This window comes from Saccopteryx bilineata, chromosome 2 (genome assembly GCF_036850765.1).
Source record: "Saccopteryx bilineata isolate mSacBil1 chromosome 2, mSacBil1_pri_phased_curated, whole genome shotgun sequence".
Taxonomy (NCBI): domain Eukaryota; kingdom Metazoa; phylum Chordata; class Mammalia; order Chiroptera; family Emballonuridae; genus Saccopteryx; species Saccopteryx bilineata.
Genome location: NC_089491.1, coordinates 221,991,880 through 222,006,969, shown reverse-complemented (window position 1 = coordinate 222,006,969; position 15,090 = coordinate 221,991,880). Strand labels below are relative to the sequence as shown.

At 50.1% G+C, this 15,090-nt stretch overlaps 1 protein-coding gene across 2 annotated transcripts in view; it reads left to right on the top strand.

The window, feature by feature from the left end:
* ABCG1 (ATP binding cassette subfamily G member 1) overlaps nt 1-15,090 on the top strand; it is a 65,059-nt gene that overhangs the window by 34,798 nt on the left and 15,171 nt on the right. For both annotated transcript variants that reach the window (XM_066259313.1, XM_066259315.1), the window contains exons 3-8: nt 3,973-4,090; nt 5,126-5,258; nt 7,647-7,697; nt 12,774-12,919; nt 13,205-13,328; nt 14,161-14,275. In XM_066259313.1, the coding sequence (XP_066115410.1) occupies nt 3,973-4,090; nt 5,126-5,258; nt 7,647-7,697; nt 12,774-12,919; nt 13,205-13,328; nt 14,161-14,275 (687 nt within the window). The remainder of the gene's footprint in view (nt 1-3,972; nt 4,091-5,125; nt 5,259-7,646; nt 7,698-12,773; nt 12,920-13,204; nt 13,329-14,160; nt 14,276-15,090) is intronic.

The following is a 15,090-nucleotide window of genomic DNA, read 5'->3' as shown; positions in this document are numbered from 1 at the left end:
ATCCCTCTTGTTGGGCAGCGGGTGGTGGCAGGCGGTGAGGGTATTTTCTAACAAGCAGCCGTAGGGAGAAGCATGCGAGGCAGAGGATGTACATTTGCTCAAGAACACATGAAGGGGTCCTGAACAAGTGCAGGGCTTGAGTTGTCCCTAAATGACAGAGACATGGCCATGTCCCAGCAAGAATCATTTTGTTTGGTTGGTTTTTACTGGAAAACGTTTCATGGGAAGAGAAGGAAACAGAAGAATGAGGGACAATTGCATGAGTGAAGAGCTCTTTGGGTGCCCGCAGGGCATTTGGGCCTTAGCTATCAGTGCACCTTGCCACACCCACGCAGGGAGCCACTTTGCCACACCCAGATGGCAGCCTCGGCCTTCAGTTACCAAGGATATTTCATTTAGGAGGAAGGAAAAGTGTGTAATTTCTTCCAGTCCTCTTTTAAATATTTCACGCAAGAGTAGACCAAATGCGTATTTCTGAGTTGAGCTGACCATAGCGATTATAGGCAGAGCAGGCGTCCCCAAACTACGGCCCGCGGGCTGCATGCAGCCCCCTGAGGTAATTTATCTGGCCCCCCACCGCACTTCTGGAAGGGTCACCTCTTTCATTGGTGGTCAGTGAGAGGAGCACTGTATGTGGCGGCCCTCCAACGGTCTGAGGGACAGTGAACTGGCCCTCTGTGTAAAAAGTTTGGGGACCCCTGGAGGGAGCTGGCTGCCCAGACCTCTCAACTGTGCTGGCAGGGGCTGTGGCCCAGTGCAAGGGCCACCACTGAGGCTGAGCAGAAGAGGCAGGAATGTTGGCGCCTCTACTGAGCCGCTGTGTGGCCTTGAGCAGGTCGTTTACCTTTTCTGAGCCTTTGTTTCTCATCTGCAAAATATAGAGAAGAATCTGGTACTCAGCTTGCTGTGAAGCATTGAGGAAAAAATGTGAGCAGATTTGGCACCCTGCTTACCATGAGTGAACATGTCCAGAGCTGGCGCTCACTGGAGCACTGGACTCCTCTCTAGGACTGTCCTTCAAGGTCACCATTCTACAAGTGAGAAAATCTGTCCCTACCCTACCAAACCTCAGCTGCTGTGTGTCCCCTGAACTTTGTTGGTGTTGACAGACTAGCTCACATTAGACATGCAATGGTCAGTCATTTCATTTCTCCATGATTTTCTGACATATGTTCTGGGCAAGAGTTAGCTCTTCCTAGGGCAAGGCTCATGGGATAATTGAGGTATTATTCCCTATCTGAGGAGCGTTCTACAGGCAAAGGAGTTTTGTCTTCATTTCCAAGGGAGGAAGAACTTCTTCCCCTTTTGGGAAAAATAGATTCCTCTGTCTAAAAATCAGCACCCCTGGGGTTCTAATTAAGATTCAAAAGCAATTTCCCACTGAAGTGATGGGAGAGGGCTTCCCAGAGCTCCTCGCGTCCCATTTCTGACCTGGAAGCCAGTTCCTCAAGAGTTCAGTCTGGGGGAGTGTCAAACTTTGCATCCAGTTATGATTTATGTACTTCTCTCTAGGTATGCTAAACTTCAGTAAAATTTGCATCAGAAAGTAATTACCCGGAAGTAAGTATAATGCACATCTTGATTGTGATTATTTAATGGATTACTGGTGACTTTTGTGCCATCCACAGAGGGACACCAGCAACCCCTCTGAAATGCATTGCACAGCAATACTCAACCCTGTGTGTTGACCTCAAGGACCATCTGAAGAGTTGAACCCACAGGGGCTCCTGGGAATTTTTTTGCTGACCCAGCACATTTCATTTAGGAGGAAGGAAAAGTGTGTAATTTCTTCTCCTCTTTTAAATATTTCACGCAAGAGTAGACCAAATGCATATTTCTGAGTTGAGCTGACCATAGCGATTAATAGGCAGGGGAATGAGTAGAGGGAGCTGGCTGCCCAGACCTCTCAACTGTGCTGGCAGAGGCTGTGGCCCAGCACACGCTGGTCTGAAGCCCAGAAGGGTCCTGTTGGGGTCAATGGCTTGAAAAGAAGCTCTAAGCAAATGATGGTGGCCAAGACAGTGGCTGTGATTCTAAATTTACTTATGCAGAGTTCACCTTCTGTTCATTAATTCCATAAACACTTTTTAAAAGTGACCACGACATGCCAAGGACCGTTCTGCACACAGACATGGTGATTAAGGAGACAGTTCTGATCATGTCATCATGGAGCTAATGCACCAGGACAATAATAAATGGAGCTGGGAGGCAAAATGAGGTGTGGAGGGGCAGTTATCAGATGTCCGGGCTCATGTCGGGCCCTCAGTCTGGGGCTGGCTGGCTGGCCTTTAGGAGAGGAAGTCTTGCTCTAATGTCTCCTTTAATCTCACTATTACTGAACTTCAGGAATCTCAGGCCCTTGAGATTCAGGTCATATGGACAGGCTCTTTGTGAAACTCTAACATTCTAAAAGTAAATCAGCTTCCAACTTTGAGAAGAAATAGCTCATAGGAGGGTTTGCTCGGAAGTAACCCTGCTCTGGACCTGAACCAACAAGAGGCCAGTAATGAGCAGGCTTCTGGCGTGTCTGCCATTTAATGGTCCCTTGGTGATGTCAGGCAGGTCCTCTGTGGACCAGGTACCAGAGCCCAACAGAGCTCCGTCCTTATTTGGAGTCTGCTGCTCTGGGAGCTTGACCTGGCAGGGAAGGGGTCTCTGCTGCCCCTCGGCCCCTCTGACTGCCTGTCCACTGAGGGGCTCACAGTCCTTTGGGGCCCCCATCCCCTCCCCTTTAACTCTCACCTGCCAGTGTTTGTTGACCCCTCATCATGGACACCCAGTGGTAGGCATCTAGCTCATTGGCAGTTCTGAGCAGCTCTTCTAGATGCCCTTCGTTTGCTCCTCTGCCTCTTTCCCTCCGGGACAGCTATCTCAGCCCCCCCAGGTGACTGTCACTCTCCGTAATGAGCCAGATCACAGGGCCACATGCTTCCTGCCTTTGTTTCCGCTTCTCTGTGCCTGATTAAACAGGCCTTGGGGACTTTCTGTCTAAATCAAGGTGGCACCTGGTGATAGGTTGGGTGTTCAGGTGTCTTATCTGTAAAAGACAAGAACTCCCCAGATCCTGGCTGGGGCTCAAATAAACATACAGGTTTGGGTGCAGGGAGCATCAAACCTCGGACTGGAGAGAGAGTGGAGTCTGGAGGGGTGCCCCCCCTTTCTCATCGGACCCCCTGAACATCATGTGGGAGCTAAAATGTTGCGTTTTCATGGTACTGATCATTTAAGGGTACATTCTGGGAGTGTTTCTCAGAAATTGAGACATGTCTTTGTCCACGAATCCAGTATCTTCTATTTTATTATTTATCTCATATTTTGAACAGTCTACTCAAAAAAAGAGAAAAAACCCACGAGGCTCTGTTCGGGGTGTGTAGATTTTCTGTCCTTTTAAAAAGTTCTCCGATGGAGACTTGGCAGAAATTCCAAAGCACTTTGATGTGTCTGCAAAATGGTATCAATTAATTAACATATTAATTAGTTGATTATTATAGAGTAATGATTTATGACTACATCCTATATGAATAATTTATATTTATATAAATTATAAATAAAAATTCATAAATGCAATAACAGATTAATCACTTAATTAACTATGGGGGAGAGCAGAAGCAATGTGGCCAGTGCAGTGAGCCTGGATCAGATCTGCTCACACTGGCTATAAGGTCCGAGTGAGTCCCCCAGGCGCCCTGGACACCTGCTTCCTCATTCTGAAAGGAGAATGGTGGACCCCTCATACCCTAGATAGTATGTGTGAAAGTGCTTTCCATACAGTCTAAAGCATTATACAGCTCCTGGTAAGTGTCATTAGCATAACCCATGAAATGCAATTGAGGAAGTAGACAGTGGTGTGCAAAATCTCGCCGTTGGCCTGGGTTCCATGGCCAAGTATATGAGTATTTACCTGTATAGCCCTGGGGGTGGAACCAACAGGTCCTGTGATAGTTAATGAATGTAATTTGCTTTTTTTTGCAGGGTACAAAACCCTTCTGAAAGGAATTTCTGGGAAATTCAACAGTGGGGAGCTGGTGGCCATCATGGGTCCTTCCGGGGCTGGGAAGTCCACGCTCATGAACATCCTGGCTGGATACAGGTGAGCACACTTGCTGAGGAGAACGAGGCCCTCACCATATGTGACACTGTGGCAACAATATGAATAGTGAGGCCACTTTAGTCCATTCTGTCACTCACTTCTTAAGGTTTTGTATGGCTCCAATGAAGCCTGGGATGGGAGGAAGCCTTAAGGGGCTTTAGAATCTGTGAAGAAACAGCCCAGGAAAGAAAATGACATTGAAAGCATCAAAAGGCAGTCCCTGTTTGCTGCAGCATGACAGTGGAGACGGATCCTCAGGGCGGGGAGGTCAGGGGACAGAAAGGCTATGGCTCCCGCCACCTCCCCAGGTTGAGCTGCTGCACTCAGAAGAGCCTTGGGCAGTAGGAATGCACATGTGTCTGGGGGTGGGAGTGACTGTGGCTGGCAGGGCTGTGCCCCTTCTGTTTCTAAAGGACACAAGGGATGCCCCAACCTGTCCACTCTGGTCACAGAAAACACCCTTCCTGGTAGAGAAGGACCATGCACATGGTAGAGTGGTTCCAGGGTGCTAGCCTCCTCCTCCTCGAGTCACATGAGCCCAGGGACCCTGCTCTGTTCCTTCCCAGGCAGCATCGGAGTCAGGAATCAGGAACTGGTTTAAATGTAGTGGCAACACCCCTGCGTATGGAGTTATAACCTTCGGGGCAGCTGGTGTAGCCTCGGCTACACACAGGATTGCTCAGAAGCCAATCTTGGGAACCCCCGCTTCTCGAGAAGCCAGGGGAGAACATCTGACCTTGTGGCCACAGGAAGGAGCATCCATGAGTATCTCTGCTTGTTTATGGGCACTTGTTACAAACATGCCATCCCGGGAGGCGGCCCTCCACCTTCCCCTTGCTGGGCATTTTCTCTGTGCAGTTCATTCCTGTGAGTGGTAGGGCTGCACCAGGTCTCCGTGCATCCTGTCCCCATGTCTCTATGGCAGATGGTCCAGCTGGGAAAGTGCCAGGAGAGGCTGCCTCTCTCTCAGGCCCTCCACAGCCCTGGAGGGGTGGGGGAAGAGGAGCTGGGCTGAGTCCTCTCCTGGCCTTTCAGGGAGACCGGCATGAAGGGGGCCATCCTCATCAACGGCATGCCCCGGGACCTGCGCTGCTTCCGGAAGGTGTCCTGTTACATCATGCAGGATGACATGCTGCTGCCACACCTCACTGTCCAGGAGGCTATGATGGTGAGCAATGTACCCCTCCTCTGTTAGCAGGAACTGCGCTCAGCGTGGGCCTGGGGCTCTGCCAGGCTCCCCGCCTCCCCCAGCAGAATTCTGACACTGGCCATGCTTTCTGTACAGCTCCAGTGAAAACAAACCCCTCAACTCTGGGTTTTCATAGACCCTGAAAGGCAAAATTGAGGTTGAATTCCTGAGAAAGTTATTGACCCGATTGATGTGGTGACCCCTGCTAAGATGACCATAGTCCTACCCCCTTCATTTAAAGGTCTTCTCTTCCCATCAGCTGTCCTTCAGTTCTTTGTGGCTTTGGGCTCAGGTTCCAGTCAGCCTGGTGTAGGGTTAAGACCCTGAGGGTCTCATCCTCTAATTCACCTGCCTGCCGGGTGGGGGAGTGAACCAGTGTTGCCTGCCCACCTGCTGGGTCCCAGGCCCTGCACTCACATAGCCTGGCAGTCATCAGACATGGAATTCTGCAAGAGCACGTAAGAGAGGCAGCCTCTGGGGTAGAGCTGTTAGCCCAGGGCATCCTAATCATCGGGGTTCAGATGGCCTGGTCCCCATGCTCTTTGAGCAGACCACAACCAAGCCAAGTGCCCTGACCTGGACTTCCAGGGCCACTTTCTTAAAAGTCCCAGCCCACACCAACAGAGACCACTTTGACCCAGGTGTGGGCAGCGAGAGCTACAACAATGTCTCTCAGTGAGAAGAGACAAGAAGGCCCCTCAGCCGCCCTTTGCTCATCATAATGTGTTTTGTGGCAATGCTTGGGTTTTCTGCTTTTTCCTCATCTGCTGTAATAGGGCCTCTGGGCCGCTCCTGGCACATTCTGTGACATTCTCAGCCTGTCTGCCTTGTGCTCTGGTCCATGGACGGGGTCCACCTTAGTTTTCCAGCCTTAAAAGGTCTTGCCCTGCACCCCTTGTGGGCACTGAGCAAAGCTTCCTTCTCTGGCATCGGAGAGTGGCGGCTGCCCAGTCTTTCACCCAAAGGGCAGTTCCAAGGGGATCTTAGCTAAGGGAAGCAGAGTAAGGTGTCAGCTATGTGATCTGCTCCTTAACCCACTTTGTGGGGAAACAGAAAGGAGGGCCCTGCGTGGTTGTTCCTCTCATCGTCCCTGGTACTCCGTGTTCTGGAAGCCAGGCAACACCTCTCCCCCTGGCTGGCCTCCCTGAGAAAGCACGCGCACTGGGGACCCTGATTGTTTATCTGGCCTCCAAACCAGTGTCTGATGAGGGCACTGGGAACTTGGGAGGAGTGGCACACAGAATAGTAAGTTTGCAGATACGAGCTTTAAGCATCCCCTGTTGACTCCTGACTTGCCACTTCATTTCATCTCAGGGGACCAGGGAGAAACTTCACTTTGAAGTTGCTGCTTTCTTTTGCAAACTTTTGGTGACTTCTGTTGTCATCTTCCCCCTCCTCCTAACCTCTCACCAGGCTCTGCTGTGAAATCCATTTATTCCCAGAATTAAATTAAATGAGATTTTCAATTGAAGCTGTGATATCTTTTATTCTTTGAGGTCTTATTACACGCACAGGAATGATACTGGCAACCAGCCTTGGGTGTGCATTTTCACGTGCTGCTTCTGACCCTCACAACCACTAGGCCTACCGAGAAGTAACACTTGGTGTCACTGGGCAAGCAGCTGTCTTAACTGAGCTCCCTAGGCCTGGCCTGTCTGATGCTGGAACTGTGGCCTGTTCTCCATTCTCCCCTGCATCTCAGTCTGTCATTGATCCTCATGGCAACTTCACCAGCTCACTGCTGGGCAGGTTGTCACCTCACCATGTGCTTGTGAGGAAACTGAGGTTCCATGTTTCCCAAAGCTACAGAAGTTGGCAGAGCAGAACCAAGGCTGACACTGAGCATGATGCTGACTACTCAGGGTTTTACCGAGCCGGGTCAGGGGCCCTGGAGTGTGCTGCCAAACAGAATCTCAAATAAAACAACAATATAACTGAAGTCCTGATACATAGCACTTGCCAATTTCTGTGGTGTAAATGCTCCCAAGTACTCTGTAATGAAAAATGGATCGTTTTAAGCTATCAATGATTTAACAGGTGACTTGTGAAATTCCTAAGTATGTATCTATACCACTAGCCTTCATGCCCCTGAGGCCTGGGGTCTCCTTATCTCTCAGTTGCCCACAACATCTAACTTCTCCAATGGACACAGCAGCAGATTCAACAGAGAGAGCGGGGAGCACCCCAGACACGCAGTGCTCTCCTAGTCCCCACCTTCGTTGAGCCAAGGGAGACAGGAGACCAAGACCTCTTCTGAGGATTTTCTTCCAGCTCTGGGGCTCTTGGCCTATGATATATAGCCTGTGAGGTTTGCCTTGCTGAGGGCTGTCTGTTCCCACTCCACACTGTATTCCTCATCCCCTGCAGGTGTCTGCACATCTGAAGCTCCAGGAGAAAGATGAAGGCAGAAAGGAGATGGTAAGTGTGTGCTTTTGGGTCACAACTGGCCCAGAAAGTGCCTAAACTCCATTTGGCAAACACGTGTGGGGACTTTTTGGCACTGGTTTTCTTGGTTTGTCTGCTTGCCTTGTGTGGGGGAGGAGAACTGTGACATCTCAGTGTGCTGCGCTCTAGCCTGGCAGCCGGGAGTGGCCACTCTCTGCAAGAGCCACAGCCTTGACCCCTCCTCCCACTTCCCCCCCATCCTGGCACTGCCATACAAACAGAGCAAGGACAAAGCAGGACACAGCAGGACACCAGCCTGTGGACTGAGGTGGTCAGGAGGCCAGACCTCAGGGTCAGCCCAGGCGCTGCCCCTTTTCATGTTTAATATGCTTTCTGCTCAATTGTTTTAAATAAAATACTAACAATGAAGATGGTTAGTCATTCATTTAAAAATAACCAGCCTCCACCCACGCACATACACTTGCCAGAAGAAATTTGATTCTCACGTGTTATTAACCAGCCTTTTCAAAATAAAATGAACAAGTTTCCAGGGTGAGTAAGACCTTCTAACCCTTGCATGGCTCTCTTCAATTCCCCAGATCCCAGGAGCAGGGAGGGTGCTGGGTAAGCAGACCCAGCGGGAGCTCCAGATATGCCCCATTTTTTGTTGGGAGACCCAATTGATATTTACACACATCTTAGGGAAACTCAGCTTCTGTCTTCGCTACTCCATGGTGAACACCAGTGGGATTTTCACTATAAGAATAGAAATTCTTCTTATAAAACATTATCTTGTCTTCTAAGGCCCTTGCAGGGCCACAGCCTTGCAGTGGAAAGAGCAGAGTTTGCATGCAGGGTTAGCCCCAGTGGTGCAACGTGGCTCCTCGTGTTTTTTTTGTTTTGTTTGTTTGTATTTTTCTGAAGCTGGAAACAGGGAGAGACAGTCAGACAGACTCCCGCATGTGCCTGACTGGGATTCACCCAGCACGCCCACCAAGGGCGACGCTCTGCCCACCAGGGGGCGACGCTCTGCCCCTCCGGGGCGTCGCTCTGCCGTGACCAGAGCCACTCTAGCGTCTGGGGCAGAGGCCAAGGAGCCATCCCCAGCGCCCGGGCCATCTTTGCTCCAATGGAGCCTTGGCTGCGGGAGGGGAAGAGAGAGACAGAGAGGAAGGGGGGGGGGGTGGAGAAGCAAATGGGCGCCTCTCCTATGTGCCCTGGCCGGGAATCGAACCTGGGTCCCCTGCACGCCAGGCCGATGCTCTACCACCGAGCCAACCGGCCAGGGCCGCTCCTCGTGTTTTGATGGAAAAGGGGAGGACTAATTGGATACAATGAAACATGCTGAGGAGATTCTACTAGCAATTCTATTTACCGCTGTTCCCTTTCCTGTCCCAAATAATAGTTACTGTTACATAAACATAGACCACCTTGACATGAAAAGAAATACTGGCATCTTTCAGGTTCCTCCTTTCCCTCCCCGTCCTTTCTCCTTGCCCCACTGCACCCTTCAGAACTCTTACGGTTCAGCCCTTCATGGAGGGTTAACTGCACAGTGTAGATGGAAGAGACCCATTTCTGTGACCAGTGAACCTTGTTGCTGCTGAAGATGTATCACATAGAACTCTTTTCTGAGTTGGAAAAGAATAAGTACATTTAAATGGAAACAAAAGCAGAGACATGGAAAACATGGAAACAACGTGTGTTTCTTTCCCTCGTCAACCGAAGGTTGTAGGCATCACCCACAGGAACCCCCAGCTTCAAGTGCAGTAAAGAGGAAAACTTGAAGCCCTGGCCAGCTGGCTCAATGGAAGGAACGTTGGCCCAATATGTGGTTGTCCTGGGTTTGATCCCCAGTCAGGGCATACAAGAGAAGTGACTATCTGCTTCTTTTCCCCTCCCTCTCCCTCTTCTCTCCTTCCCTCTCACAACCAGTGGTTCAGTTGCTTTGAGTGTCTGCCTCAGGCACTAAAAATAGCTCTGTTGATCCAAGCATTGGCCCAAGATCGGGGTTGCCAGGTAAATACCAGTTGGGACACATGTGGGAGTCTATCTCCCCTCCTTTCACAGAAAGGAAACAAGAAAGGAAAGAAGGAAAGAAGGAAGGGAGGGAGGGAGGGAGGGAACTTGATTCGGTGAAAACAGCTCAATTGTAACATAGTGTGGCAAAGGGGAGTCCCTTTAGCCCTGGCCTCCCAGGTCCCACTGGATAACCTCGAGCCTCCGCCTGCAGTGCTCTGGGCTTACATCTGTAATGAAGGGATGGAAGGCTAGGCTCCCCTGCCTTTGGGGCAGCATGAGGCTGATTTAGGTAATGCTTTTAACATGTCTGACCTGTGCAGAACAGCATGATCCATTAGTAGGCCATAGAAGACTTCCCTGTAGCATGACCCACATGGTCCAGGCTGTCCGTGTGGGCAAAGGGGGCTGAGGAAGGGGGCCTGTGCTGGCAGGCTGGGGGGACAGGTACATGTTTCCCTGCTGCCTTTCTATTTTGAGAAGCACAGCCAGCTCTCCTTTTGCCTCCTTTGTCTGTTTTGCCAGCTTTGTCTGTTTATGTCAAGACCTTCAGAGGCAGCTCCCAGACCCAGCCACGTGGCTGGCATCATGTAATTCAGCCCCATGTTGCCCTGAAGGCCCTGGTCCATGGACGGGGTTCACCTTGGTTTTCCAGCCTTGAAAAGTCTTGCCCTGTGCCCCTTGTGGACACTGAGCAAAGCTTCCTTCTCTGGCATCAGAGAGTGGCAGCTGCCCAGTCTTTCATCCCAAGGGCAGTTCCAAGGGGATCTTAGCTAAGGGAAGCAGAGTAAGGTGTCAGCTATGTGATCCGCTCCTTAATCTGCTTTGTGGGGAAACAGAAAGGATGGCCCTGCGTGGTTGTTCCTCTCATCGTCCCTGGTACTCCGTGTTCTGGAAGCCAGGCAACACCTCTCCCCCTGGCTGGCCTCCCTGAGAAAGCACGTGCGCTGGGCACCCTGATTGTTTATCTGGCCTTCTATTCCCTCCTTACAGACAGAAGCCCAGAGCGCTGGCAACAATGGCCCCAAGTAACTGATCCAGGCCTTGAGGAAAGGCCACAGGAACCCACTCTGCCTGCTTAAGCAGAAGGGACAGGTGGATGGTAGCTTTCTAGATAGGGAATGGAGGTATCTCCTGGGAGGGCCTGTCTGAGTGCATGTCCTCCATGTGCCTGGCCTAAGGCACAGACCAGGTGCCATGTGCTGTTCTCTGCTGAATTTACATTCAGCCGATCAGGGTCTTCCCTGGACTGTGTGGCTCAGTCATCCCCAGGGAATGAGAGCCTTGCACCTCTGTCCAGATTTGTCTGACTGAACAAGGCAATGAGCCACCACTGCAGAGCTGACAGGTGTGCTTGGGTCCTGAATATGTTCCTTGCTGGAAGTCCACAGTCTGGGCCCACCAGCTCATCCTCCTGGTCCTCAGCTATGTGGAGGTCCCATCTCCACCAGGGATCTATCAACAGGATTGTGTGATTATTTTAAGGACAACAAACTTGTCAGATGCCCTGACTCATTTCCCTCCAACTCCCTGCATGGAAGCACAATAGGTTGGAATGTTCTGGCCAGAGTGGACTGTGTTGTCAAGCCTTCCTGGTTTCCCAGAAAAGTAGCCTCAGCCCTCAAGACCCTGCAGGGAGGGGGCTTCCTTAAGAGCAAGGTCCCCGGGGCCAGATATTGATATTGTTCTTCGTAACTCGTTGAGACAAAACTAGCCTGCCAAGAGTCACTCTTGGGAGACCACTGGAGAAAACACGCCGGATGGGCGGAAAAGGGAAGGCACCGTTTGGCCTCCATCTACCCCCAGCGCCGCCTCCAGAGGGGCTGGGGACACTTGGCTGCTAGTAGCCAGCCTCAGAGGAAATGGACCGGCCAAGGGCCCAAAAACAAGCCTAGAATAACCAGCACAACCCTTTATCCTGTGGCTGTGGCCTGTGGTTCTGGCTGCACAGAAAGGGCAGTATGCCAGAATGGGCCGTTTCTACCTCCCCTACCTTGATAACCTTTTCTAAGTGACTTTGCTGCCCTTATTTCTGGGTCAGTGTCCTTTAAAGGCACTACATTGTAGAAGGGGCAGTGGAATGGGGTTTAGGGATCAACAAGAGAGAGGATAAGCAGGATTGGAACCCAGGCCTGTCTGACCAGACTGTGGAGCAGCAGTGTCCCAGCTATCTGTCATTGGAGACAGATTTTGTACTGACTATGCTTAAAGTAATTCAAGAGCCGGAATGGAAATTTTCTTCCTTGTGAGTTCTTTCTCCTTTTGGATGACCTCATCTCCCCAGAGAAGCTGCTTGACCAGGTCCACCCAGATGGACCAAGGAGCCACCAGGGGCTGGGATGATGGCCAGGCGAATTCTGGGGGGATCCCCAGGAGATACTGGATCAATAATCCAATCAGACAGGGAGGGCTCAGTGCACAGTGGACTGTCTGAATCTCAGTGGCCAGCCTGAGTGTCAGGTGGGAAGTTAGCTGTCGTGGGAGGGACTGGCTGCTTCAGGCAGTTTTATTGTCTTGCTGCCCATTAAGAGACCATGTTTTACTACTGCCAAGTGCAAAGGAGTCTCCATTCCTTCTTTCCAAGCAGACTGGCTATATGGTTGTGTGTCTACAGGAGTTGCTCTACTAGTAATAGTGTCATTAATAGCTGCTGTCAATTAAACACGTGTGCCAAACACTTTCATTTATTATCTGGTTTCACCTGGTGGCCCTCCCTTTGTGCTGGTCAGAAATCTGGTCATCTGTCCATCTATGTGTTCATCAATCCACCCATTCTACAGATACTTACAATGCTTACCACACACCTTCCCTGACCTGACTCTGAGCTAGGCTTATAAGAGAGAGTCATAGCAGAAGGCAGGACAAGGACTCCATGCAGGTGGTCCTATTCACCACTGCTTTTAGCCTCCCGGGCCCATGTCAGGACCTTCAACATGTAAATGTAAATGGACAGCCTGGGGTGGGATTTGCATCAGTCTCTGTGTTCCTGGGAGCGAGGTGGGGTAGGCAGCAGGTTTTCATGTGGGCGCTGGAGGTGACATGTGATAGAAAGTCCCTGATGACCACTCTTGACTCTGCCACTTCCCTCAGGTCAAAGAGATCCTGACGGCTCTGGGCTTGCTGCCTTGTGCCAACACGCGGACTGGAAGCCTCTCAGGCGGGCAGCGGAAGCGCCTGGCCATTGCCCTGGAGCTGGTGAACAATCCTCCCGTCATGTTTTTCGATGAGCCAACCAGGTATTCAAGAGCAGCGGGGGGAAGACCCCTGACCTCTCTGCCAGCAGGTTTTATAGGGGCCCCCACTGTAGCTTCAGGAGGGGGAGGCATGAGCCCTGCCTGCCCTGTCTTTTTTTGCTTCTATTTTGAGGTTACAGAACAGAGGCCTGCCTTGCCCCATGCTCCCTGTCTGAAACAAGGAGACACCCCTGGGCTCAGGCTGTACACAGACCTACCCAGCGCACTTTGAATGTGGGCATGGTTTGTGGGTCCTGCAAACATCTCATAGTGCCCCTTGACTTGCAGTGGCCTGGACAGCGCCTCCTGCTTCCAGGTGGTCTCCCTGATGAAGGGGCTGGCTCAGGGAGGGAGGTCCATCATCTGCACCATCCACCAGCCCAGTGCCAAGCTCTTCGAGCTATTTGACCAGGTATGCAGACCCTGCTGTGATTGGAACCAGTGAACCCGAATTCTGGGTACTCGGCTTCCCCTGAGTTCATGGGGTCATCTTCATTGCTGAGTGACCTTCAGTGTTATGTTTCATAAGATGTTTGAGCCATAGCAGCCAAGAAAGGGGTAGGAACAGCTGGCCAGTGTCCTCTCTCTGGGGTGGGTGTGTGGCCACAAGGACTAAGGTGAATCACTGATCTTGCTGAGGCTTCATTAGTTCCCCTGTTACAATAGAGAAATACCTGTTTTACTGAATTAGATGACAGGTTATTTGTATGAATATCATGTGTATAAACCTTAGGTTTTGATATTATTATGAGCAAAAAAGAAAATGTCCCAAGAATTTCAATATATATGGCTCTAGAATCTTTCCTGAACAGTTGCTTGGTTAGTGTAAAAAAAAAAAAAAAAAGGCAATATAATAAAAATAATTCAGGACCTCATGATATCCTCAGTTTTCCTTGACTTATGGATTTCCATGTGAACTTTAACAGTCTTTGGGAAGTAATGTAGAGAGAAAGAGGAAAGTCAGACAGATGATAGATAGATAGATAGATAGATAGATAGATAGATAGATAGATAGATAGAAAATAGAGACGGATGGGTGGGATAGATGGATGGATGGATGGATGGATGGATGGATGGAGGGTGGATACGTAGATGGATGCGTGGGTGGGTGGGTAGATGGAGGACTGGAAGTATGGCTGAGTAGGTAGTAACCAATGGGTGGGTGGATGTGGGTGGGCTGAAGGCACCTGTTACTTTATAGAGGCAGGCAAGGTTGATGTTTACCTCTTCTTGCTTTCTTCCAGCTCTACGTCCTGAGTCAAGGACAATGTGTGTACCGGGGGAAAGTTTCCCATCTTGTACCGTATTTGAGGGATTTAGGTCTGAACTGCCCAACCTACCACAACCCAGCCGATTTTGGTAAGTAGAGACCTGACGGGAAGGAAAAGGAAGGATATTTTTGTTTGTTTGTTTTTTGTGTGTTTTTTTTATTTTTACCATTCCTGGTGGGTGTCTACTTGTACCAGAGCCCCCAGTCAGGAATTACTTGAATATTCCACAGAGGGCTCAAGTGCCATCCTGTGGAGGAACTTGTAAAGACAGAGAAAAAGAGGTTATTTTTCATCCAGATAAAAGATCTGGCAACTATATATATAGTGAGGGAGCTGTTGTTCGGAGCGATATTTTCTAACATTTTTATGTTAGGCTGGTTTAAAGGAAGTTAGTCCTAATAAGAAATAACCCTTTGCCTTGCCTGTGGTGCACAGAGGATAAAGTGTCAACTGGAATGCTGAGGTCGCTGATTCAAAACCCTGAGCTTGTCCAATGAGGACACATACGAGAAACAATTACTACAAGCTGATGCTTCCTGTTCATCTCCCTGACTTTCTCTCTCTCTCTATCCTCTCTCTAAAATCAATAAATAAAATCTTTTAAAAAGAAAGAAAGAAAGAACCTTTTAAAAATGGTTTTGATTAATGGATTTATTAAAATGCTGATTTAAATTTTGACCAAACGTAACAAAAAAAAGGTGAACTTGAAGTCCAGCTGTCAGGCTAATGGTCCCAGCTGCTTGTCTTTCCATGTCGACGGTGGGCTGTGATGCTTAACAGCCAACTGCATCCTCACTCGCATAGGCCTGTGATCTGTGAGCTCTCAGCCTGGACGCTGCTTGCTCCCAGGGCGCCCTCTCTGCCTTCTTCCCCCCAGCCACTGAACTTGGGGTCCAGTCTATG